General features: G+C 44.4%; 2 protein-coding genes across 10 annotated transcripts in view; both read left to right on the top strand.

The window, feature by feature from the left end:
* The first annotated feature begins 1058 nt into the window (after positions 1-1058).
* On the top strand, positions 1059-8321 carry rnf6 (ring finger protein (C3H2C3 type) 6). 4 transcript variants are annotated; one of them, XM_069703613.1, is made up of 4 exons: positions 1059-1137; positions 3307-3462; positions 3672-3836; positions 4220-8321. In XM_069703613.1, the coding sequence occupies exons 2-4, from the start codon at positions 3315-3317 to the stop codon at positions 6076-6078; spliced, it is 2172 nt and encodes a 723-aa protein (XP_069559714.1). In that variant the 5' UTR covers positions 1059-1137; positions 3307-3314; the 3' UTR covers positions 6079-8321. The 4 variants fall into 4 exon arrangements, with proteins under 4 accessions (XP_069559714.1, XP_069559713.1, XP_069559715.1 ...); XM_069703612.1 differs by lacking the exon at positions 1059-1137 and adding an exon at positions 1154-1178; XM_069703614.1 differs by lacking the exon at positions 1059-1137 and adding an exon at positions 1240-2177.
* Positions 8322-10261: 1940 nt separating this feature from the next.
* atp8a2 (ATPase phospholipid transporting 8A2) overlaps positions 10262-26868 on the top strand; it is a 49521-nt gene continuing 32914 nt past the window's right edge. For 2 of the 6 annotated variants that reach the window (XM_069703607.1, XM_069703605.1), the window contains exons 1-12: positions 17549-17726; positions 20519-20618; positions 21556-21654; positions 21772-21817; positions 22060-22100; positions 24172-24245; positions 24782-24851; positions 25081-25208; positions 25634-25745; positions 26154-26322; positions 26513-26640; positions 26734-26811. In XM_069703607.1, the coding sequence (XP_069559708.1) occupies positions 17626-17726; positions 20519-20618; positions 21556-21654; positions 21772-21817; positions 22060-22100; positions 24172-24245; positions 24782-24851; positions 25081-25208; positions 25634-25745; positions 26154-26322; positions 26513-26640; positions 26734-26811 (1146 nt within the window). In that variant the 5' untranslated portion in view covers positions 17549-17625. Of the gene's footprint in view, positions 10512-12921; positions 13030-16643; positions 16895-17548; positions 17727-20518; positions 20619-21555; positions 21655-21771; positions 21818-22059; positions 22101-24171; positions 24246-24781; positions 24852-25080; positions 25209-25633; positions 25746-26153; positions 26323-26512; positions 26641-26733; positions 26812-26868 lie in introns of those variants that run through there. The other 4 variants (XM_069703606.1, XM_069703609.1, XM_069703608.1 and 1 more) reach the window with 4 other exon arrangements.

The following is a 26868-nucleotide window of genomic DNA, read 5'->3' as shown; positions in this document are numbered from 1 at the left end:
AAGACAAACCCTGCAGCAGAGAAAGAGCCGAAGAGAATAGATAGACAAGATCATATAGCACGTGGAAATTCATACTTTTATATATTAAAGCTGAGGTACAAGTTTAATTGAGCATAAAAAATGATGAAAAAAAAAAGTTCACATATTTTGCTGTACTGTATTGTGGCAATGCCTATTTCGGTGCCATAATTCGCAAAAAAAAAAAAGCATAACATCTACACATTATACTTGAATTCAAGTGAAAAAAAGAAGATCGTGGCCTGATAATGCTTTTCATAGTATAATAGGTAGGCACCATTTTTCAGAAAGGTATGATACTATTTATAAATACTTGCTTTATGTGCACTATGGTGTTATAGTGCTTTTAGGAGGCAAAGAAATAGAATCCAAAACGTCACAAATTGAGATTAAAATATGGCTTCATTTAAATAGGATAAATGATATAGGCAGTTATAGAAGGCTAGAGCAATAAATATGCTCAAATTTAATGAATAAATATGGTCCAAGAAAACGACAAAACAGAGGGAAATATATATATTTAAAGTAGCTAAATTTGGGGAACATGTAAGTAAACTATCACCAAATATGATAAGCTCAAACCATTTTATTGTCACATTGACGTGGTTGATCCAAGAACCCATTATTACAGACGCACAATGGCCATCATAAAAATATTGGAAAAGATGTTTTAGCGGACCTTGAACATGAGTGTGTGCGAAAAGAAACACTGAAGGAGCCAAACATCTTTAAAGACGATGGACAACATGAAGGTTGCAGGCACGTCTGACATATGTCTACCTAAATATTTTAAATACATGAAACAAAGGTCAATAATAACTGCAAACGCTTAACAAAAAAAACAAAAATTATATATATATATATATATATAAAAAGTATAAAATATATTTCTGTTTTGGCATGCAAGTATGCTTTATTATTGTCTATTATTATCTGATGACAGTCCCTATTTATGGACAACAAACCTCACGCTGTCTCGTCGACATTGTTATCTAGGAACTAACATGGCCAGGCACGTTGTTTCGAACGGACGATGTGATGTAGCACCGCTGGTCCCATCTTGGTTTGAGAGAGAAGGGAGAGCAGAGCGGACCGTCCATATTACAGCTGCTTTGTCAGGTACTAAATGGCTTTAAACGTCGCTGTCATCTCGTGTAAAAGTACGTCTGGGATAAACGATACGCTCGGTGCGCGTTAACTGCTCGGTCATATTTCCTGTCGTGATAATATACGATGAGTTATTGAGCTCCGCAGCTCGCTGGCAAGTCAGCTGCTGTTCGCTAACCGTAGGTTGTGCTAACTGGCTAGCGCTCACTTAGCAACTGAAGCATTGCGCATTCAAAATGACAGTTCGCCCCCTTGAAATTTCCACCAAACCGACCGCTTTGTTTGGGCGGTAATGTAGTCAATGACCGCCGAGTGTTACCGTCTCGGCCGCCTCATTATTTCAGTGTCCTGACGGGATTCTTTGTCTTTTCCTTCTTTGCCCTGCGTTTACATGGGAGGAGACCTCCGTTTAGTTGCCCCGCCTCTGAAGGACGGTGATTGGACGCCTGACGTGTCCGTCAGTAAAGCTAGGCCGCTGATTGGTGGCTAACCGGGATGACAACGCCAGTTTCGTGCTTTAGTCCCCTGCTTTCAACATGGCCTTCCGTAGATGGTGTTGTCACTTGGTTAACATCAAGTTTACGCCGTAAGACTACGTTGTTGTCACGGCGCGTGTTGGCTGTAACCTCTCTGAATTCATTAAACGTCCGCTCACGCGTCAAAAGTAGATTAATTTACGGCGCTGGCCTTGGGGCTAAGCGTTAGCAACGTTAGCAAGATTACCGTAGCCTTACTCAGTGTCTTGCTGTTAGAAAATGGATGGCGTTGGTTTAACTGTGGTCATTGGGTAGAAATGTGTCACTGAGAGGCAATGTTACATGAACAGCTCTTTTTGTGCGTTGCATTTTGAGGCAGTCTGTATCACAACCCATTAAGTGCATGGCATATAGCCGATCACAACGTTTGTTCTTTATTATTATTTTTTTTTTCCAGAAATATCTTGTCTAAATAATCAAATAGCCATTAGCCCTAGGGATATTCAAAGTGCGGCCCGGCGGGTTGGACACGGCCCGTCTTGAGTTTTCTAGGACCCGCAAGAATATGCCTGGCATGTAAGTGATGTGATTAATTTAAAAAAAAAAAAACCAAAAAAAAACCCAGGGTGTAAATCTCTGGGCTACTTTAAACACCTAAACCATAGACAATGAGGAAAGCAAGTAGGTGTGTGTCGTCTGGACTCCCTTCACCATCTTTGTGTGCAACCATGGCAACAGGACGTTGGGGTCAGAGGGGGAGACCCCGTGTTAAAATATGTGCTGGAATTGACTGCCCTGCACCAGTTAAAGAGAGACTCACGTCAGCTAAACTAACAACCATCTTAAAAAAAAAAAGTCTCTCGACACCAAAGAGAGGTGAAACCGGTAATGAAATGGAAATTGACAGTTCCAGAGTCAATGGACCGACAGGTATTTATTTGCAAGTGATAAACCAATGTGTAAATGAAATGAATATGACGAAGAGAGGTACTACAAGTCAAATCATCGTATTTTAATTTTTTTTTATTTTTTTTATCTCGTTTTCCCTGAGGGCACAGAGGGAGGAATGGAGAAGGAAAGTACAGTGACTGCTTGCTGCTAGCAATCTTTTCAGGAGACAAGTGGCACTTGGTGGCTTTCACACGGAACAAGAGAGAGCGCTGATAGCATCCCTGCGTGTTGCCTCGACTCTAACCAGACAGGAGAGGCCATTTGCTGATGTGGAAACCGTTAAAATGGTTAATTTCCTGGTTGAGGCATGTCATCTCTAAAAATGCAAAGACTAAAGATCTGATTAATGAGGATTCAAACAGGCCTTCTTATTGTTTGTCTGGACATTATTTCACGGTTTTTGCTTTTACGTAAGGATCTGCTACGGGCATCTTATGCCATCCTGGGTTTTGCTGTCTGAAATTAATACCATAAAAGGGATGCACGTGATTAGTTTCTTCCATGTAATAATATATCTGTGAACATGAAGAGTTCATTTTTGCCATTAATTAACAAAATATTCGGTGTGGCCCTTGAGCCCCCAGTATCTTCCTGTCCAGCCCTCCTGCTGTTGAGTTTGAATAGCCCTGCTGGTGCGTGTTTTGTTCTTGTGCAACATATTGAAATGTCAAATGAGCATATCCAATTGTGCAAAGCTTTAATGGGTAGATGTCACTCCATCCCTGACTGACATCCTCGCTCGTCTGTCTGCCAGCACTCTTCATGGTGATGGACCCTCCTGGTGGGGGAGACGAACGGCGGAGGCAGGCAGAGCGTCTTCGACGGGAGGAGGCATACTATCACTTCATCAATGAACTGAGTGAAGAGGAGTACCGGCTTATGAGAGACAGCAACCTACTGGGCACACCTGGTGAGGAGGGCCACCCTAATGTTTAGGCACTGATTGGGATGTTCTCACTGCAGCCTTACTCGCACGTCTTCTAGGTGTTGAACGTTTACAAAATATACATTTACGTCACGGACTCAATGTGTGATCTGCTCTCAGCATTTGAGTAGAAATAGTTCCTCTTGACTCATTGATGCTCAGCACATAACGGCCCGCATTTCCGTGTTTTACAGGTGAGGTGACTGCTGAGGAGCTCCGGCAGCGTCTGGACGGCGCTAAAGAGCGCGTGTCATCTCAGCCCCGTACTGAGCAGCGCTCGCAGACCGCCGATTCAGGAGAGCAGCAGAGCAGTAGCAGTGAGGGAGAGGAGAGAGGGGCTGCAGGGAGACGGGGGGCAGGTAGGAAGGAGGGGGGCGGGACGGGGTCTTGTCTCCATCTGGCCTTTCAAAATCCGGCTTTCACTTGTCATGATGTCCTACGGTTTCGGTCAAGTCACTATTGATTAATAAAGAAGCCAAAAAACATCTCGGAATAACAAAACGTAATCAGTGAAACTGATGACGGACAAACGACAGCTGTGATCATTAGATCTTCTAGCCTGACAATAACCACAGTGGAAATGCTGGCTTTGAGTAAGGTTTGATATGACTTGACCTCCGCTGACATTAAGTGGACATTGGGAAGTGACAATCCCTCTGTTGGGGTTTTCCTGTGCAGGAGAACCGATTTTGCGATGGATAGAAGTACTTTACTTATTCTTACCGTTTTTGTTTTCTTACAGGGGGCTCAGAGCCCGCAGCAGAAACCTCCAACGGTGACTCATTATTGGAGTGGCTGAACACATTCAGACGCACTGGTAACGCTACTCGCAGCGGGCAGAGTGGCAACCAGACGTGGCGCGCCGTTAGTCGGACCAACCCCAACAGTGGAGAATTCCGTTTTAGCCTGGAGATCAACATCAACCACGATCAGCCGGAGCCGGGGGAGCATAATGACACTGTGGACACTGCAGAGCTGCCAGTGACTGCCCCTAACACAACCTCACCCTCTATACGTACGACTTCCTCCTTCACCAACTCCCGCCCTTCGACCACCACGCCGAGGCCAGTCCCGTACCCCTCCCCCCGCCCAGCCATCAGCAGGAGGATGCAGACACGGCGCACGCGCAGCAGCACTACTACACTTTCTATGAGCCCCCCCGCACTTCCTCCGCCGGCGGCCCCCCCAGCTGCTGCTCAAAGGAGAGGTGCCACTTTGCACACTATAGTACCACCTCCCACTGTTCCCAATCCTCCTCTCGATCAAACTACATCTTTGCAACATCAAGCCCTGAATGTAGAAGTAGAGCAGGGGCGAGATGATACGTCTGCTTCTGTAGACTTTTCCCGGGTGTCCCCCCAGTCTGGGTCACAGGCCCCAGCAGTGGGACATGAATCTCGTGGCAGTAGGACTAGATCACGCGGTCGTGCACGCAGGGCTGCATCAGGAAGTGGGGTTTCATCTCGTTTGTCAAGACGAAGTCGTTCCCCTTTGCACAGAATACCCGTTGATAGTACCCCTCCGCCATCCAGCAGTGGCGTTGGTGGCGCTATCATACATACTGTTGAAGCAGGCAGTGGCACGACCTCCGTGTCGATGGAGACCGGCGAGGCTGTGTCAGAACCTGCTGTTCTAACGGAGCCGGCCGCAGAGACAGGAGAACGCGAGAGTGAATCGCATGCAATAGGAGCAGGAAGTTCTGCAGTGCGACGGCACCCAACTATCATGTTGGATCTGCAAGTGAGAAGGATCCGACCAGGTGAGAACCGCGACCGGGACAGCATCGCTAGCAGAACACGATCTCGTGCTCGGGTCGCTGAAAATACTGTCACATTTGAAAGCGACAGTGGCGGATTTAGACGCACCATCTCCCGCTCTGAGAGAGCTGGGATCCGCACTTATGTGAGCACTATCCGGATTCCGCTGAGGCGCATCAGTGAGACGGGACTGGGGGAACCCAACTCCACCGCCCTACGTTCTATCTTGCGCCAGATTATGACTGGATTTGGGGAGCTTAGCTCCCTGATGGAGACCGAGGCTGATTCTGAAACGGTTGCCCCGAGCCATGCAGATGCCGGTGGTACACACGGTAACACCAGTCCCGCCAGTCGTCTCCATACAAATGAGAGTTCACCTGGCCAGGTTGTTACAGGTGGGGTCGTGCAGGAGAGGGTGGGGCTGGTGGGAAGCGAGGAGGACCAGGGTGGGCAGCCCAGACTCGGAGGAGGAGCGGTAGTGAGCACCACAGACGGACGGGCCACCAGCAGAGACACCAACAACCTGGTGGAAAACGGGACTCTACCCATCCTGCGGTTGGCACACTTCTTTTTGCTCAACGATGAGGAGGATGACGAGCATCCTCGGGGCCTGACCAAAGAGCAGATTGACAATCTATCCACGCGTACCTACGGTCAGGCCAGCCTGGAAGGGGAGATGGGTCGTGCATGCAGTGTGTGCATCAACGAGTATGCCCAGGGCAACAAGCTGCGCCGCCTGCCCTGCTCCCATGAATTCCACATCCACTGCATCGACCGCTGGCTCTCGGAAAACAACACCTGCCCCATCTGTAGGCAGCCTATACTTGCAGTGCATCATGACTGACCTATTTGCTCACCAACACGACTATTATGTTCCTGGCTGGCTGAACTGAGCAGACCCAAGTGGGCTTTGCATGTACATAGCGCTTTCATGGTTTAATTTCTTTGAAAATATCCGTTGTGTTGAGGAAGGTTGAACCAAAAGTGTGGAAAGAGAAACTATAGCCTAAATGCAGAGAATTAACAAAACTTTATTTTTTTAAACTCTTTAGCAAGTCATTTATTTTATTTTTCCTGCGACCTAGTTTGCAGGTCTCTATCGTAAAGCTTCAGAGGCCTGTGTCAATAGATGGCATTAAAGCTTAAGGAGCTCCTGTAGCCACTGCTGAATAGTCTCACTTTAACTCTTTGATGTCTGACACATGTGACATCTGTGTCACAACTGGACTAATCACTTCTCGATTTGATTTAATCAGTATAAGCTGTAAATAACTCACCACTGCTTGTATTTAAAGGGTTGTGAAGCTCCTCACATGCCATCTGTTTAGACTGGAAACGGGAAGGTTTTTTTTTTTTCTCTTTTTTTTTTTTCCTCTAAATCTTCACCATTTTAAAACAGACATCCATTTTAAAGTGCCCCTTTAAAGTTTAAGAAATGTATGATATATTGGGAAGTGTGTGAGCTATGTATTTAATTTTTTTTAAAGGAGCAGTGTGTAGGAATTATTGGCATTTAATAGCGAGGTTGCAGACTGCAACCAACACCCTCTGAACTGAACACACCTCGCCTCGCCTCCCCATGGAATTTATGGTGCCTGGGAAATTCATGAAAAATGCGATCGTTGTTTGGTTTGTCCGTTCTGGGTTACCGTAAAAAGCCGGCGGTGGAACACGGAAGTGGACCTGCCCCTCATGTAGATATTTAGGGCTCGTTCTAAGGTAACAAAAAAACGCAACGATTCTTAGTTTGAGGTGATTATACACTAATGAAGACAGGATTATGAATACGATATTCAATTTCTGCCAATAGATCCTCCCAAATCCTACACACTGAACCTTTAGGTTTTATTCTGTACATCTAGTAGTGGTTTTTTTTTAATTTTTTTTTAAAGCCCTTAAGTTCCATATAATTGCAATAGAGAATTCATCTATTAACATCACCCACTAAAATCAGCCACTTTGAAATCAATAACATCAGCCATATGAGCAGAGCAATTCAAATGAAATGCAGAAGGCATGTGATAATCAGGAATTAAGAATTTGTTGGTGCGAGTTGTGCAATACGGGGGAGAGAGAGAGAGAGAGAGAGAAGACAGTATTGTTTGTTTTGCTGTTCATTGTTGTTTACATTGTAATGCCTGATTATCATCTCCACTTAAAATCAAAGTCTGAAATCAATGTTTCCTCTTGGTTCATGTTGCTGTTTGGGATCCACACCTGACAAGGACCCCTGTCATTAAGTCGCATTGTGTAGTTTTCAGTCTGCTGAGGTTACACGGAATTGAAAAATATATATTTTTTAGTTTTTACAGCTGTCTAGCTAAATCCGTATCCATGAGATATGTGCCGGATATTTGTTATTCGTCGTAGCTTCTGCTTCAGCTTACACTCCAAAAACTTTCCAAAAGTCTTCTGCTAACAGGAATCTGCTCGCAAGTTTCTCCCTGATTGGGTCCGTCAGTGCAGTTGGTTGCAATATATTTCATTTCCAGTACCAGTGCAACAAATGAATAAGGCTGTTAGTAATATGATATTCCTATATGCTCTTTATGGTTTATTTTTTTTACATTACATGCACAGATATTGCATTTGTAGTGTAGAGCAGGTGCATTATTTAGCGAGCCATGTAATCAGTATGTTTCCACCAGAGTCACTTCCTACATCAACAATTACGAGACATAGGAGCTAACGACATCTCTGCCGTCAACATGTCACTAACAGACCTGCAGGATTGGTGCAGAGTATTATGTAAGATTGTGCGAGAGTGTGTGGGAAGTGTGTGTGGTTTAGGTGTGTGTGTGAAGGAAAGGTCCAGTGTCACAATAAAACCTGGTTCTCGGAAAGCTTCTGCTCAATGAACGTCCACACCGGAGAGGGTCGTGGGCAAACCGCGCAGAAGTGAATATTTATTCTGTTCCTATTTAATAAGATGGAAATCAACCTTTGAAATATGAAATGTGTTATGTTGCTATGTGATGAGAGTAAATAAACATATGACGAATATGTTACTATGTAATAAAATGAAGACATGGGTTTTCTTCTCTGCAACCTAACAGTGGAATAAAATGCTGCTTTGTTTTGCCTGAAGATCTGATATATGTATATGGTATACATTTGTGAGTACAGTATAATAATAATGCAAGTAAAAGAGAACGTTGTGCACATGCGGCTCCCACAACAAGCTGCTTGAATTCAACCATGTTGTGGAGAATATGTCCTTTTAACAAACCAATCATACCAAATTCACTAAAGAGCGGTGGGTTATGTTGCTGAAATGAATTTTAAAGTTTTCCTAATCGTTTGGGGAGCTTTATTTCGCTGTAAACTTGAATTTCTGTGGGGTGAGTATTCCTTACAAACGTTTTGTTTCTTTGTTTTTTTATATATATATATATATATATATACATGTATGTCTTGTAAAACAACCAGTTACTGTCAGATATTGAAAGACTACGGAGCCCTGAAGTGGTCATACAGAGAAAAAAATACAATTTACATTGAGGCCACGTTTTACTACAACGTGCAGACGACACGTTGTAGTAAAACAACGGCGTGATGTGTCAAAATGATTCAGCCAACACGGTAATCCGTTTTACATTTGTTGAACAGGTGAGGCAGGGTCAAGCCAGGTGCAATTAATCCAGATATATGCGCATTCGTGGCCGTCTTCAGTAGCCCGCCAGGTCAATCACATGCAGAGCCCGGGAGTGGTCACAGCGTGAGAAAGAAATGCATGTAAAGGCCCACGTGATGGCTGGCTTTGATGGCAGTATTAAAATGAGGTAACGAATTAATTAAAACGTGGTAACGAAGAATGGAAAGGTGCGCACGGTGTGATAAAACGTGGCCAACATAAAAAAAATATATTTTTTTGCTCTATGACAGCTCCCGAGCTCCGTAGAAGTCGGACTGGAGGACGTTTCTAAAGATTTTTTGTTGTTGTTGTTGTTGCTGTGGTTGAATCTAACGTCCAGACGTCGGGAGCGCGCACGCATCTCCTCATCCGATGCGCGCCCCCTGTGGCTCCGTAATGTGAAGGGAGACGGGACAGGAGCAGAACTGTGACAGTCGCCCTTCAAAATACAAGTCTACTCATCGTACCTTAAAATTGTTTTGATTGTACGAGATTATTTACTTCTTTATTAAATGACAGCAACTATTAATGATCTCTTAATTCATTATTTGGTTAATTACATGTTTGGTTAAATTTAAGAAATTATTACGAGTCACGCTTTATGATTACCTAAAGCCCAAATTGAAATCTTTTTGTTTTGTACCATGATGGTTTTACGTATATAGTCCACCCCTCAAAAAAAATGCCAGTCACAAAGAGCAAAGAAAAGCAAAAATAACTACACAATCAATAGCTGAAACTTGGATAAGTTTGTCTTTTTTGAAAGAAAATGTATTTAAAGGATTATTGATTATCAGGAGAGCTGCCTATTATTTTTCTGTTATTTAAACAATTGATATCCGACTACTCTTAGCTCAAGTTGAATGTGACAAGGAGCAAACCAAATTTTTCTTAATTCAGAGGAATTGAGCTATTTAAACTATTTATACCGTATAACTTAGATGATTGCCTATAAATACAAAGGTATGTAATGATAGTGGATGTGTGGTTTCTTTTAAAATGTCTCAATATAAAGACTACAAAACGTGTACATCTTCAACCGATTACATCACTTTGAGTAAACAATATAAATAGTGACACATAGGCTACTACATACATACTGTGGCACATTTATTTACCTGTTTCCTCTAACCTGTCCAGCTTGTTCGGGTTGTATATGTTGTGTTGAATGTCAACAAACAACAACAACAAAAAAGGACAATTGTGGCACCTTTAGGAAATGTAGACTATGTGGTTGTGGATGATAAGTAAAAGAAATCAAACAATAATAACACCATGAATCCGCCCTGTTTTAATTCATTGCACTACAGACTGATCGAATTCTCCTTGTTTTTATACGAACGTGATTTATTTTGAAATCTGCAACCGGAAGTCGCTCATTCTTTACTCCGTCAGATCTGACGCTGGCCGAAGCTGCCCTCTACAACGTTACCTCCGCGCTTCAACAGCTAAATAATGATCCCTGAGCTACAGCAGCACCCACGGCGACCGCAGCCCGGTCCCAAAGCAGCATTCCCTTGCTCCGCCGGTGAGCCATGAGCATGACACCGCTCCGGCCTCCTCGTCCCAGCCACACCGACGCTCGTTCACCGCCAGCAAGATGTACTTCAACCGGAGAGCCAAGAAGATACACAGCGAGGGAGGTAAGCACGAAAAAAAAAAAAAAAAAATACCCACCACCTCATTTGATCTTTGCTCGATCGGGGTCCGCCGCCTAAAACTGTGACCTGTCAATGTAAAGCGCTTTATCCCATCACCAGGCCTGTCATTGTTGTGGACACAGCGGCCTGTGTATAATCGTGCGCATATGTGCTTGGCATAATAACGGGGAGCCGTGCTGTCCGGGACTGCGGCATGCATATGGAGTGACTTGCTGTACCGCTATTTATCCTCCAGCCTCACTCATCTTTGTTGGCACCGGGTTGGGAGCGCAAGGGCGACTGACTGCAGGTGCCATCTCCAGGTAGCACTGTCTGCCTTCAGCCTGGCATTATTTTATCCAAAGATCATGATAAAGTGAAGGAATCCGTGCTGTGCCGGTACATAGATAAGATGTCAGCATATTTATTCATGACAGGATGACAGGATGTGACCTTATCACTATTTATGGAGCGTATTATATGTCCTTTGGCATCATTATGGTATTATATAATTTTGTTGCAAGAACTAATTGCATCTCAACTCCCTGAATGGCATCATATTATCGTATGGATGGATTTTTTTTTTTTAACCTACTGTTACGTTTGCGTCATAGCAGAAAATATTAGTTATTATTATGCAGTCAAACGTCCAAGACAAGTAGAGCATTCCAAGAACAGCCTATTACCTCCTCGACTTAAATCCACGTGACCGTCTAGAGAGCACTCTTGAATCTCACCTCACCTTAAGGCCATCCACATCCAGAGTCAGAGTTCACACATCGCAGCATTTTACACACTTGTGTCTTGAAAGAGATGCTTCAGGCTGTCGCACACGGGTCCTGAATCTGCTTGGATGCAACAAGGGCTGTTTATCTTGAATAAATCCCCTGTGACAAACTCTGCTGTCTCGGGTTTTTTTGTTTTTTTTTACAGAGAATGTGATGTAAAAACAAGAGGCCGGATCAGATGATTTCACACATGGCAAGCAGACATTGGATTGGATTGTCCTGGAAGCGAGGAGCATGTGTTCGTCCCATCCAGTGGGCTTTTAATAGTGACTGGCACATATTGTCAGGCCTCTTTGCTGTTGTGTGTGTGTGTGTGTGTGTGTGTGTGTGTGTGTGTGTGTGTGTGTGTGTGTGTGTGTGTGTGTGTGTGTGTGTGTGTGTGTGTGTGGCTGCATGCCTTCCAGAAATAGAAAGCGGGGCATATTGTGAGCACAGATGAGCGCCAACTGGGCCATGCTGTCTTCAGGCCAGAGTTTCCCGGATATCTATTTGTTGTTTAAAAAAAATACTGAAGCTGTTGACACAGCACATATTGGCCAGAAGTGAGGTTAAAAAAAAAAAGCACCAATTTCAGTATCATTTTTACTGTATAATGACAAAGAGCACATGATTCTTGCTTTTACGCATTCACCATATTTGCATTTTGGTGTTTAAATAGGCTATCAGATGGTTTGTTTTCTTCGTGGTGATATCAGACCGATTCAAGTGTCGTTTTTTTGTTACATTATTGAGGCTTTTATGGTGTCGTGGGGGCTAAAAGTTGCATATGAGTTTTTACCACTGTTATATTTAAAGCACAGGAGTGACATGGCATGGTGAGCATGTACATGTGTTCCCTCCTGGGTTGTTTATGCTGCCTTTACTGTAATCTCTTGAAGCCTGAGCTCTTGATACTTTGCTCCAATTAGCGAGCTGTCACATCCCTGGTGATGACGTCTGCTGCAAAACGATCTGTCACGATGAGTTACACATTTACAAACAGAGTCATAATTACATTTGTTTGTATGTAAGTGAGATCATAAATAATGCGTGATACAAACTGTTTTTATAGCTCTATATGAGCATTCACAAACACAAAACTCACACTGGTTGAGAAAGCTCTTTATACTGTAAGAAAAAGGGTTTTATAGCATTATGTCTACTGGATTTGTACTTAAATGTAAAGCCATAGCTTGTACCAGTGTTGGTGTGCCTTTAGTTCATGCGAGTCATGCAGCGCAGCCAACTGTCAACAATACATCTGTTTTGGTAAGATAATGAATGGTCGTCATGGATGGTCGTCATGGCAGGCAAGCTACTCAAGATGCCATTTGGGAGATAGAGAGAGGACCAGTTGCAGAAGCAAGCTGTTTACGTGGTGTAGCCAGGAGGGGGCGCTCCTGGGCAAGATACAAGGTTCTGGTTAAGTCTTTATCTGTGGGCAGCTCTTCAGCCTTGCATCTTTCAAAAGCAGGCATGATTGTCATCTCACTGCAAGTGCGTCCAGTGAAAGACGCATACAAACACGTTTACAGTGCAGTTACTGACACATAGATGTGCTGTGTGCGGTACAGTATGTGTATATTGACTTGTTGTCTTGTGTGTGTGTTGTTTTCTCCCGCCGCGGCCCCTCTCGGCGCCCACAGAGCAGTTAGTGTTGACCACCATTAGGCAGGAGGCTTCTGAACTGCAGGACCCAGACCAGGGCGCCAGCGCTGCCATGCGTGCCCGCCTCGCAGACAGGTTTGACAAAAGTGAGTTTGCTCGAATTAGACTGGATGATGCCCCGTTTGTGTCCGGAGTCCCGAGGTGCATGTGCCATGCGCAACAGCTAGGAGCAGGTGTCTCCCAACATTATCCCGGCCCTCAAGAGCTACAATGTTGAGTTACCGCCATGACTGTCCGCGGTTCTTGGCTGAAAAAGGTTGAGACATGTTATTACTGCTGTGGACCCCGAATAATGTGTAGCTCCTCGGGGCCCGGAGTGATGAATGCTGAACAGGACTTCGACCTTCTCACTGCATGTGCTCGTAGATAGTGGTGACGACCGTGTACACCAGACCATGCTGCTGACGGCTGATCAACATGCACTGTGGGGTCTTCAAGGCAACACCTTCAATAGGAATACATTTGCATGCTGTGGGATATGACGGGGCATGCCTGAACAGAGCATGTACATGAACACCGCTGCATGCGTGTAGGACTGAGCTGGGCTGAGAGAGGGGCAGGGGAAGTAGCTGCACGTTGGGGCCTTTCATGTTTTCTGGCTTTAAAAGATGTACATTCACTTGTGTGTCTGTGCGTGTGTGGTGTTGGGGGGGGGGGAGGGGGGGGTAATATAATATGACATCAGTGTATGTTTGTATGTACATGTGCATATGCGTACATTTGTGTAATGTGCGTTGCAGCCGCACCTGTGGGATTATCAGGATTAGTAGCAGGTGAAGTTGCAGAGCAGACACAGAAGGGATTATCATGCTCGCTCACTTGGCTCGTAAGAGGCTTTCTTGCTTTACTTCCTACTCTGCCACGGCAGCTAACGGTGCCACCGGGAATGATAGGAACCAGGTCAACCAGGACCTGCAAATAGGGCCTGCAGGTCACCTAGGAGACCGGGACAGCCATGGGACGTAGGAGTCACCCAGGCAGACGACGCTCTGTTGGTAATGCTTTCCTCGCCACACAGCGTGGTCGTTTTTTTAATTGGAGTTGAATGAGTGGGTGGTTGTGGTTTGGCGTTTGTCCCAAGAACACTTTGACAGGGCCTGTGTCCGTGCGAGCATCACAACCTGAGGCGTTGCTTTTTGACAGACAATAACTTTAAATACTCTGCAGCCATGTTGCCAAGACAGGGACACCAAACATGCTGGAATTAACTCTGATTTGCCGTGTACATTCAGCTGCCCAAGTGCGATTGCATCTAAATCGCTTTGACAGTTTTTCAGATGACAAAAGCAGGGAATCAGCCCGAGTGTCGTGGGGGTGGGTGTGCTTCAGCAGCTGGGGATAATTGTAGCTATTCTACTATAGCTGCTGTTGTGATTAGTAGCGATTACTTTTCTGCCTCGTTTCACGTCTGAGCTGGATTTTTGGAAGATCTCTGCTAGACATGATTGGATTAAATATGTAATCATCTCTGGAGCTACTTTCTTTTTTTTTGCCCTGTGAAATACAATGCTGGCGGTTGCAGACACAGCCGCTGCAGGGAGACCCCCATGGTACCGGCTGACATATGGCTTGTCTTCTGCAGCGAAGGCTGGGGTGCATCACCAAGGCAGGGTGTCTGGTGAAATATGCTCTGCCATGCTGGAAAATGTAGATGAATTATGCAGCCCGTTGCCATCCATTATTCAGATGCCCAGCTTGCATTTTAACAGTGAAATTTTGGCTCCAGGCCAGGTCGGCTTGGTTTCAGGCCAAAACACAAAAGTTATTCCTGCCTATTGAGATACTATGAAGTTTGTGACAAGTTACGTCTCCACATTACATTCGATGGATTTAACTGTCACCATTTTCAGATTGTGTAGCCCTCGTTTGACTTACTGAAACAGGCCATTTTATCTGCCAGCTGTTTGGTTTGATGGGCTTGTAATGACACAGGTAGAGAGGAAGTAAAAAGACTCTCTCCATAATGGATACAAGTTTGTCTATGCTTAATGTTATTTTTAAGGAAAGGGAAAACGTTTCGTTTAAGACTCGGCAACCAAATGGGTAGCTGGTACTATCTTGCGAGCAGGGTATGAGATCAGAGTGTTTGTTTAGCAGGTATCGGTTTAGTCTTACCTGTTCTGGCCGCAGGTTATCAGACCTGCGCTACCTGTCCAGCTATCTTGGGTGCTTCACGTGTAATTGACCTGGCTATGCTTCCCTGGAGTTTGCTGCTGACTCATGCGTGTTGGTAATGAGTTACGGAGGTGACTGCGCCTCTTCTCCATCAGAGATGAATAACCGAGGGATTGATCTCCTCAGAAATGAATTAGAGCCGAAGTGGGCTGCTGAGCAAGCCGTTATTGATCTGCTGGGAAAGGTAGCATCTACAGGGGTTAAAGAGTGGAGGCATTGCAGGATAAAGGGTTGTTCTGTATTGTATTGTATCTACAGGGGCACAAATGAACAACAAGGCATTGAAACAAAGAGAAAGGTGTTTACAAGATAATGGAGTTAACTGGTGGCAGGAAAAAAAGACGTTGTGCATTGTCCTTCACTGTACCATTAACCTGGTCTCTTCCGTAATCATTTCCTTACAGCTATTATCTATCTTGGTTAACCCCAGACCGTTTGCCGTGTGGAGTGCTGAGCTGTGATTATGACTTGTAGCTCTGTGTGGAGCAGAGATAATGGCCAGAGATAGGCTATTTATTATCAGTTTGCCTGGATAGACTTTGACCCTTGCTCTGTGCCTCATCGCAGTTACTTTGTGGTCTGGTGTGGAGTCGCATTTCACTCACGCGGGAGAGTTTTAAGCTCTTAACATGTTGAGTAGGTTTCTTTTGGAGAGGCACGAAAGTGGAAGTATTTGAACGGATAGAGTGTAAATATTAAAGAAACACCTCCACGAGAAACAAATTGTAATCGCTGTTTCCCGTAAACACACACGATGTATTGTCTCTTTTAATGGAAAACTGGAAGTCGGATGTGTCAACAGGGAGGATCGCACATCTATGCGCCTGACTGGCTTACTTCTGGGTAATGTTACAACATCTCATCCACGTTAAAGCAGCGAGCTGCAGTGGAAAATAACGATTCTAACCTAATTCTGTTATTGACGAGCGGAGAGTGACCCGTCTGTTGCGGGATTGTAGCGCCGCACAAATAGAGTCTCAGGTGGAAATTCAATCTGCGAAGCCTTGCCAGTGCTTATTCTTTTTTCAATTATTTATGCAATTAGCTTGTTGTTGTTGTTTTCACTCACAGACAGAGGCACAATGCAGAGATCCTAGGAGAAGACTATCCCAAACACGATCCTGTAATAAAAATCTTAGGAGACGTGCTTTGTGATGCACTGATCTCATTCCACATTTACAACTGAGCCCTGGAACATTTTAAGAGTTTTTGGGAATAATGACTTGCCTGCCTGTGGCTTAACAGAATACCAAATACATTATAAAGAATCTGTTTTGCAACAACAGACACCCATATTTGTCACACAAGCCAATGACAAATATGAAAAAAGTAGAAACCTGCAGGGAGTGACCAGATGCTGTTGCACAGGCACCACAGCGGAAGGGAAGCAACATTAAGTGATCTCCTGCTGGATGGCCTCACCGATGTCATTTGACCCATCTGTGGCTTACCACAAGACCTTACGGCGATATCAGGCTTCTGGCCCTTTAAAAGCAGAGCCCGGGCTTTGCCCCTCCGCAGCACCGAAGGAGCTCCATATGGCTTCCTCTCGTTGTCTGAGCGGGTAACGGGGAGCAACTCGATATCACAATTGGAGGGAGGAGGTCGTCCGAAACGCGCCGGATAAAGGCTTCCCGAGGCGGCAGGTGGCCAGATGACACGGCGGCGGAGTTTGGCGGTGCAGTATCTTTCACCGGAGCCGGGAGCTTCCTCTTTAGCCAAGCCGAAGGAGACGAGAGGAGGCACGGGCGTGCTGCTGCATCTGTCTTCGCCCAGGTTCGCCGTTGTTGTGCCAGCTGAGTAAACTGTGGCGTCCCGACCTGTTTGCATTTGCCCCACTGTCCCCCTTGCAGAACCACACTTAGTCTTCGTTACTATGCGCACTTGGTGATGAGAAAGGTGCAGCTCCTGGAGCTCATGCGGGGGTGAATGAGCGGAGATCACGACGCATTAAAATGGTTGGAGATGACAAAGCCAGGCGGGCAGGCGGGGAGGCAGGGAGTCTGCAGGAGGAGACGCGTGTTGCATCCTCTTCTGTCACTTCTTTTTTCGAGATCATTTGACAGTCGCGATGTGCTCCGGGTCTTCTCTGTGTTCCGTATGAACAAGTTGACGTGCAGATAAAACAGACAGACCCGGTGTGTTTGTTCGCCATTGTGCATCCCTCAGCACATCCATTATACGCGGGGGGTCCCGTGGGCGTCGCGAAACGCTCGTGTGTGCATTGACGGTACCTGAAAGACAAGGGCGGTGTTTATAACGGGAAACGTCATTGAATCGACCCCGCCGGCTTCAGCATACATCAGCATACAGTAGCCTCGAGTACTAATTGGTCGCCTTTTGAACTGTAAACCACGTCTCCCGTCTATGTTTCTGTCTTCCTCCCTCCCCGTTTCTCTCTGTCTCCGTCTCTCGCTCGCACTCACTCAGCCTCGCCTCTCTCCCCTCAATCCAACGGTGCAGGACCTGCTTGCTCGACCGGCGGTTACCGCAAGGCAGATGATGAGATGTCCGGGACCACTTCCCAGGCGGAACCCGTAGACGCCACGGCGCGGACGGTGCTGCTCAACCGGCAACAGAATACCAAGTTCTGCGACAACCACGTCAGGTAGGTGTCCTTCTTCTAACTTTTGCTATGACGCATGCTGCTGATTGGTCTGATATGCACTGATTTTTGAGTCCAGTTTGCTCTGACAGTGTAGCAAAGAGAGGGTGATGAAAACTAATTTAACTGCACATTTTTCTTCATTTGTAAAGAAAGCACTTGCAGATTTATAATAGAAATACAGCAGTCTCTCGTGTTTTCTGCTCCTTTTTTGATTATTTTGTGACTCATCTTGACCAGACCTACTTTAAAAGAAATTGTTTTTTTTCACTCAGGTCTACTTGTAGGTATTTGGTGTTTCGCTAAAGGACACTGCAACAGCGTAGATATTTGCTCACAGGGGCCACATTGTCGGGTTGAAGGACCGTGTGTGTCAAATAAACCTTGAACTGTTGAGACTTTGTTTACATCCCAATATATGCTTTCCTCCTAAAATTCTGGCAGTCTTACCAGTTAAACTCTATTGACAAGGCCGTTTAATAACTCATCTATTAAGTGAGTATTTGCTGCTCTGTGGCGGTACCAAAGGGTCAGGCTAACATGCGTCACCGCCTGAAAGCCACTTGAGAATCTTGGTGTGTTTGGTTTAACATGACATTGTTGCTGAATCAATACGTCCACATGAATATTAAAGGGTGCCAATAAGAGTAAAGTAACTACACTTACATGTGTTTACATAAACTATAGCAGCTCCTCGCCTGTTCGGTCAAAGGTCTGTCCTCCGTAGGTGTGATTCTTTGAGCCATGACCTTCTGTGATCTGAACAGCTTTGGCAAGGAGAAATTAACTACAAATCTGGGACCACACTTTTATCTTTTTTTTAATATATATATATTGTGCGTGTACCCCTGTGGTTCAGGAGTCGTCATCATCCGAGTGAATTTCCTGAGAGTATGTAATTGTCTGTCAAGGGCACAGCCAAACAGCATGTGCTGCAGTGAAGAATCTCATTTATCGTTACAGCTGTCATCGGCCTATCTCATGGGCTCAGCTGTGTCAGGCAACCATTATTAGAGTCAGATGCCAGTGTAATTTGTCTCGTAGTTTATCTTGTATCATTCCTATTTGTGCTCAGTAATTTGTTTGTGGCGCCAAAGGGAGCACCAGGCTCACGTTCTGTGAGTGGACGGCTTGCCATTAATCATGTGACATCCACCGGTCCTGCCATTATTTACAGGAGATTTGGTTTCACTTTTAAAAGGGCCTATTTCAGCCCTACAAATGAGATTCAGGCGGATACTCCCTGAATCATCAGATTGGACCATGTGTGGTATTCTGCTCATGCTGCATCCTGATTGGAGAAGCAGGAGCACTCTGGCTCGAGAGGCCTGCACTTATATGTTCCTGTAACTCTTTGGTTTGTGTTTTAAAGGTTCAATATCCTTATTGATTTTTTTTCTGGGATGAAAGCCTTGTAGCTTTTTTCTGTATACTCAACTCACCTCTTCCCTATTTCCCAGATCCTCCCCTCCCATATTTTAATGTAGGCAGTTGTTTTTCTGCAACATGATGCAAAGTAACCTACTGATTGTTCCTAGAAATAGACACCTGCCTCTGTGCTTCCACTCCTCTCTTGAGTTTTGCCCTGTCTTTTTTGGGGGGCTTTTAATGTATGAAGAACGCTGTCTGTTTTTCATAAAAACCCGACAAAGCCACACAGCAGCGGGAGAGCATCACTCCCTGCAGCCAACAGCTGTTAACGCCACCAGCAAGTTGGACATCTATACTATGGAAAATAACAGCCAGATGCTTTGGACTTTTTTTTTTCTTCTTTCTTTTTTGTCTGATACTGTGGAAACATGTGTGTTGGTGTTTGTGGAGTCCGGTGTCGCTTGTCTTTGATTAGATTAAAGCAACTTTATCTGCTGGATCACAGGTGTAGGATCACTAACTCCGAGGTATCCAGAGCATCAGGGTCAGGAATACTGTGTGTCTTGTGTGTGTGTCTTGTGTGGCACAGTCACAGCTGTTCCTCCTCCACTTTTTTTTCGTGTGATGTCCTGCTTTTTGTATCTCTGTGTCTGTGTGAGTACGGCAGATGGAAAAAGAGGTCGTGGGTTCATCCTTGGAGATTCTGAACTGTGTTAAAGGGCTGTGTTTTTGCCATTTGTTGCATGCACTCTATGCACTCACACACACACACACACACACACACACACACACACACACACACACACACACACACACACACACACACACACACACACACACACACACACACACACAAACATGCGCTGTCCACTGAAATAAAAGCCATTGCTGAAGCTCTTACACTTCAGTCCGGACACACAGGAAAAAAACAAAACAAGGCGGGCCTTGACTTGAAGGGCGACTTTTTATTTTTAGCTTCTCTAAAAGCTCTTACTGTAGCTCCTGGCTCTAACAAGGCTAATCAATACAGCTGATTGACAGATAGGTTGAGGTTGCCAAGGTTTCTTGCACCTATTTTTGGGGGGTTTTGGGTGTAAATTTAGAGTGCAGGATGAAAGGTCTTGGTCTATTAATAGGTGTGACGTGTGTGCAGTATATAATGGCCCTCTTTACTCTCCCCGAGCATAATCGAGTGTTTCTAATAGATTTTCAAGTGATGCTATATTAAAACCCAAATGTGGTTCTTTGTTATTCAACCTTTTAAGGTAACGCTGTTTAAGCACTTCAGGTTAAAAAGAAATCATTAGCGCACAATTTATGTATGAATTCCTCCTTTCGCTAATGCATTGCCCTCTTCTTCCTCTATCTGTCTGAACATAAACAAGTTGTAAAGTCCTCTCTTCTCTCCCTGTTTTCCTCCGCAGTACCACCAAGTATGGGGTTCTCACCTTCCTGCCCCGGTTCCTGTACGAGCAGATCCGACGGGCTGCCAATGCTTTCTTCCTGTTCATCGCACTCATGCAGGTAAACCCCATGCACAACAACAGCTGCCAGCGCTGTTGGCTCAGTGTGCTGCTTGTTTGGTTTTGGTTTGGTTCTGTGGTCTACGCAGGCTTTAAATGATACAGCTAGGAAAGTCTGTTTAAAAACATTTTTGGGATTTGCACAGACCGAGCGGTTCCTGAAATACTCTGTTATGGATTTTCAATAGGTTTTCTTAAGATGATAAAAGTTAAGATTTGGTACATTTTCTCAGAACATCTGAAGAAATAAGAATTCAAAATGTGATAAATATTATTGTAAATATGATCGATCATTATTGTATAAATGGGTCACTTTACAGGCATATACTAGCATTAATATAGTATTTATTAATTAATAATTCAGTAAATATTTGTAGTCCTCAGCTTTTAGCCCTTCTCTACATTAACAAAACTAGAATTACCGCCTTGTGGTTGTATGCCTCCACCAACCAGTCTAGGGATAGTAACATTCATGGTTGTCCAGACTCGAGGTGTTTCGGAAATATTGTGTTCGCGAGCATTGGACGGATCAGAGTCACAGTGACCTCTGACCTTTGGCCACAAAACGAATCAGTTCATCCTCGAGTCCAAGTGAATTTTTGTGCTAAATTTGAAGAATTCTCCTAAAAGTTGGGTGAACAACCATTAAAAATGCAAATTTAACAAGAAATGTGATCGTAGAAAACACTCATGTGTCCCGCGCCGTAGTCGCCGCCCGAGTGGTTTGCAACACCGGCTTTTCCCTGAGTGACGGTAGAAGAGGAGGGCTTGTCTGGTTTTCTTGTTTCTCCCGTGAAACACGGCTGTTCTCAAAAAGCACAATGCTGCCTAATGCATAAACAGCTGGTGTTTATCTTCGCCGTCACTGCGACGCTTCAAGGCGCTCAACACTTTATCTGCAGGGACGTCTAAGTGTTGCCTCTCTTGTGTCTCATCAGCAAATCCCTGATGTATCACCGACCGGTCGCTACACCACCCTGGTCCCGCTCATCTTCATCCTCACTGTGGCTGGCATCAAAGAGATCATAGAGGACTACGTGAGTACCACGGCGGCCTCTCAACACGTTCAGGAGGGGAGCTTCTGCTCATTCTCAAATATTTAGAGAGCGAGAGAGAGAGAGAGCTGATAAATCTTTTCATCCGTCTCGTTACAGAAAAGACACAAAGCAGACAACACGGTCAACAAGAAGAAGACGACAGGTGTGTGCGCGTGTGCATGTGCGCTTGTTAATATGCATCCACTGTCCGTTCGGTTTTCCATGAGTGTGCCTGCGTCTATTTGCGTGGGCTTTATTTTCCTTTCATGGCTGTGTGAATGGCTGTTATCTGTCCGTCATTATAGTGCAGGGCACACTGCCCCAGACAAAAGTTTGGTTCCTATGAATACTGTATGAGAGCTGCTCTATAGGCTGACTGATGGCTGTGTTGTCCTTGTCTCTCAGTGCTGCGGAACGGAGCTTGGCAGACGATTATCTGGAAACAGGTATCACTATCATCACATACTTGAACTCTGCTGCTCTCACTCGTCACTCCCGCGCTTTCTCTTTACCCCTCTCTCATCCTTACAATTCATTTAGTTGGCATGAATGAGGTCAAATAATATTGCAAGAAGTATTAAAAAAGAAGTATAGAAACATATTTCCTCTAACAAAACAGGAAACCGAAGTAAATATGCAAATAAAGGAGATACAAGAAACATCTGCAGAAACAAGAGCAGTCACACAATAAGACAAACAGTAAAACTGTGTTTTAAGAGCAAATTAATGGTTTCCTACTGCTGGTATTTTTTCGGACATTCTGCTTTTCTGTCTCCATTTCACCCGTTGAGCACTCATCACATATTTCCTCCTGGTTTAGTCTCCAGGTTATTTATTTTTTTTGTGTCTAGAGTCTAGACTGTAGTCACTCAGTCTGTGTGGGGTCTGCTTCAGATCCTTGACAGCGAGAAGGCACTTGTCCAATTAGTGCTGATATTTCATGGCCATGTAAAAGGTTTATGTTGATTTAGTGCTTTATTCATTCAATATGTCAAACTTCCGACATCAAAATGTGACTATTTTTTTTCAGATCTGGGCTTCCTTTTGGTTGCACTCATTAACTGAATCCAGCTGTGTGCAGTTTTGCTCCAGCAGGTCACATCAAATCAAATTTGAGTCCTTGTTATCTGGGTGGCAAGCGTGTATAGCAGGAATTAAGCCCCATTGTTGCATACTGTCATGACAGGTGAAGGAATTTGTTCCAGCTTCTCTTTGAACTAATTCATGTCTGTGTTGAAGAGAAGTGGGAACATGTAGTTTCCCTGAAAGGCTCCATTATTTTCTTAACCTTTTGCTGTAAGTTTTTAAATTCTGACTTTATCAAATATTTTGGCTTTGTTGTCATAAACTCTGCGTGGAGTGAGACATCTGTAATTTCTCTTGTTAACTGGAGTCAAAGGTAATTTTCAAGCCCATAAAACATGAAACGTTCCGCTTATGCCTCATACATGATTACTAATTACATGTTGTGGGTTCAGCAGAGTTAGTGCTTTGGCAGAGAGCCAGTTGGCCCTGTATAAGGTCCTAGAAGGAAGAGCTGTGTTGAGGAATTGATAATGCTGCAGTTAACATTCACCAGGATCCTGGTATTTCTTGGAGTCGAGTTTTTCTCCCCCTCGTGTGTGAGGGGAAAACAAGCGTCCCGCTGCTAATCACAGGGCGTCAGCTAACCTGAAGAAGTTTCAGTTTCAACCATACCTGATGTATTTTCACTCGCAGGGTGTACAGTGTTGGCTAAAAGCCTGCCATTGGTCCTATATTTCAGTCGACATCCTCCTCCTCGTCCTCGATGCGTCTGAAAATGATACATTTTATTAATTTTAGTGCCAGGGCTCGCCTCCTCACCTGTAAACGTTTCACCAAAACAAGTTCCCTGTGACACTATTTTTGCGAGGGAGTCGCCGCTGTGTCTTGGTCTGGTGTTTTATCTTGTCTGTCTACTGTGATAGTGATCTCGACATGCTTTCCCAGACCTCGGTTTTTATTAAATATTTTTTAGTCTTTTGAATTAGATGATCCAGAGAATGTTTTTGGCCTCACAATTATTATTTTTTAACTTTATTATTAACTTTATAATTGTTTTTGTTCAAGCTTTCTCCCAGTTTTTGAAAAGTATCTTTCCACACGCTACTGTTTTGTAATTTTTTGTAATTCTTAAATTGGCTGCAGCACCTTGAACCGAGTTGAACTGTGCAGAACTCCATAAGAAATTTCTCTCATATCTCCATGCTTGTGATCTCCTTGTCTTTGGGTCTGTCTCTGTTGCAGCTTAATCAGAACAGTTTTAAGTGATGCACTGCTGTGCTCACTGTCACAATATTTCAAGTCTTTCTCTCTCTCTCTGTTGGCTGCGTCCTTGCTGGTCACTAATGAACCTGCCTGTTGTTTCCTCTCTCTGTCCTCTTTTCTTACCCCCCCCCCCATTCCCTCCTACCCTTTGCCTTAACACCCCCCTTTTTCTTTGGTCCCATCTGTTTCACCCCTGATGCTGATGCACTGCTGCATCCTGGCCACAAGGTGGCAGTAGGAGACATAGTGAAGGTGACCAATGGGCAGCACCTTCCAGCTGACATGGTTATAGTGTCCTCCAGGTCAGACGTCTTTGTGTGTGTGTGTGTGTGTGTGTGTGTGTGTGTGTGTGTGTGTGTGTGTGTGTGTGCGTGCGTGCGTGCGTGCGTGCGTGCGTGCGTGCGCGCGCGCGCTCTCTGTGTGCCTTTGTGTGCGTTTGTCTCTTAATACGTCCCACATTAACATTTTTATTGTTGCCACTAATGTTTGGCTAATAAAAATAATCTACTTACTTTGTTTTTGATTAATATTTTTGATATGAAATATGAAAATAATGATTAATTCCTACCTTGAATTACTGATGCCCAACTTATTGTCTTAAAATTGATAAAAGAGTCATACAAAGTCATTCAAAATAAAGGAAGCAAATGTTTGATAATGAATTTTTATGATTGTAAACAATTGTTTAAAAGTATTATTAATATTTCTTATTTTAAAGTAAACCCTTAATCAATTATTCAGTATTCAACCTAGTCACTGATATGTCTCTTTTCAGTTGATGAATGAACCCTTTGAAGCTTTACACTGTTTTGTTGTAACTCCGTCTTCCTCTTCACAGCGAGCCACAGGCCATGTGTTACACTGAGACCTCGAACCTGGATGGAGAAACCAACCTGAAGATCCGACAGGTACGAAGTCTCAGTTTGTTTTCTCAGTTCGTTGATTCTGCACGTGATCTGTGTGGAACTTCTTCCCTGATTGTGATTCATGTAGTTTTGGTTTTCTTTTTAGCTGCTTTCTATCAGTGGTTGACCTGTTTTGTATTTATGAACCTTGCTTTTCTACGACGTGCTAGGTTGAAGTGCTCCCTCAGTAATCCTTCCTTCACTCTTACTTGTCACGGTCATGTTCTTTCAGGGTCTCTCCCTCACAGCCACTTTTCAGACCCTTGAGGATTTGATGGCGCTGTCCGGTCGCTTGGAGTGCGAAGGCCCCAACAGACACCTGTATGACTTCACTGGCACACTGCGGCTGGAGAACCAGAAGTGAGACACTCGTGCAGTGTTTTTTCTCATCAGCCATTAATTAACAGTGGCGAAAGCACTGGCAGTGTTAACTTGTACAGTGCATCAATAGCATCTAGATAAGTTCTTTATGCATGACAGACGTGGTCAACAACTTATAGATAAAGAGTTTACTGTTATCATATCCAGCACAAAAGAGATTGAATTCCAAAATGAAATGGCAAAGTCCAGCGTTCATCTTTCTTAAAGTTATAAGCAACTACTGCACACTTGGCTGAGAGTCATCAGTTTCCAACGTCATCTGTTGAACCGAAACAGACGGAGACCGCTCTTAAACGTACTCTAGCATGCCAATAAACAGCCAGTCATTTTGTATCTGTGTGTTTTCTATATTTGATTAATATCAAATTAATAGTTTTCTGCTTGTCACCTCTCTTTTCCTTCAGTCCAGCTCCTCTGGGTCCAGACCAGGTGCTGCTGCGTGGTGCTCAGCTCAGGAACACACAGTGGGTTGTGGGGATCGTCGTCTACACCGGACACGACTCCAAACTGATGCAGGTGAATCCAGGGGGATGTCGGTAAACTGTGTGTAAGGCTTGAAATTTCCTGACTTCAAATGATACAAAGAAGAGGCAATTAGATTAAAATGTTATATTGTTTAATAATTAAAATCTTCTTTATGACCCTTATTAGACAAGTTTAGAGATTTGAATTAACTGTGACACATTCATAACTGGGAGCACATCCAATCCGAGGAGAACTTCATCTTCAGTCCCTGTGTTTGGATTGTTTACACAGTCTTCTGCTAAAAAAAAGGACAAATATTTCTCATAGATTCATGTTAGTATGTGCATATGAAATATTAAAGTAGTAAAACTGAGGGTTTAAAGGGTCCCCCCCCCCCCCAGAGACAACATTGTGACTCAATGCATTTGTGTTTCTCACTCCATCCTGTCCACAACCCAGAACTCCACCAAGGCGCCGTTGAAGCGATCTAATGTGGAGCGGGTCACCAACATGCAGATCCTGGTCCTGTTTGGCATCCTGCTGGTCATGGCACTGGTCAGCTCTGTGGGCGCAGCCATCTGGAACAAAGAACACACAGAGGACGCCTGTTGGTACTTGTCCCGGGCCGGTGAGAACATGCAAAAATATACTACACCTAGCGACCAGTAGCCTCCTTATGGTAATGAAAATTGAAGGTAAATACACAATCAAAGGTCAGTAAATGAGGGAATTTTGTGTGTGTGTGTGTGTGTGTGTGTGTGTGTGTGTGTGTGTGTGTGTGTGTGTGTGTGTGTGTGTGTGTGTGTGTGTGACATCAGGTGACATCTCCACAAACTTTGCATACAACTTGCTGACGTTCATCATCCTGTACAATAACCTGATCCCCATCAGCCTGCTGGTCACTCTGGAGGTGGTTAAGTTCACACAGGCCCTCTTCATCAACTGGGTATGACACGTCTGGATTGTTTAATGCACGTTCTCATATTTTTTTTTAACTATAAGTGGTGAAATATTCCTGATGGATTTGTTTTGTCCCCAGGATGTGGAGATGTACTACTCGGAGACAGACACACCAGCCATGGCTCGCACGTCTAATCTTAATGAGGAACTGGGCCAGGTCAGTTCTTCTCCCTCCTGATCATCAGAGGCTATAGAATGGAAAGCACCCACAATT

Source organism: Brachyistius frenatus, unplaced genomic scaffold (assembly GCF_029030835.1).
Source record: "Brachyistius frenatus isolate BFR_SWC_R1_liver_20210118 unplaced genomic scaffold, ASM2903083v1 Contig_47, whole genome shotgun sequence".
NCBI classification, from domain to species: domain Eukaryota; kingdom Metazoa; phylum Chordata; class Actinopteri; family Embiotocidae; genus Brachyistius; species Brachyistius frenatus.
Note: the sequence above shows the minus strand (reverse complement) of the source record. Positions and strands in the feature narration are given on the sequence as shown.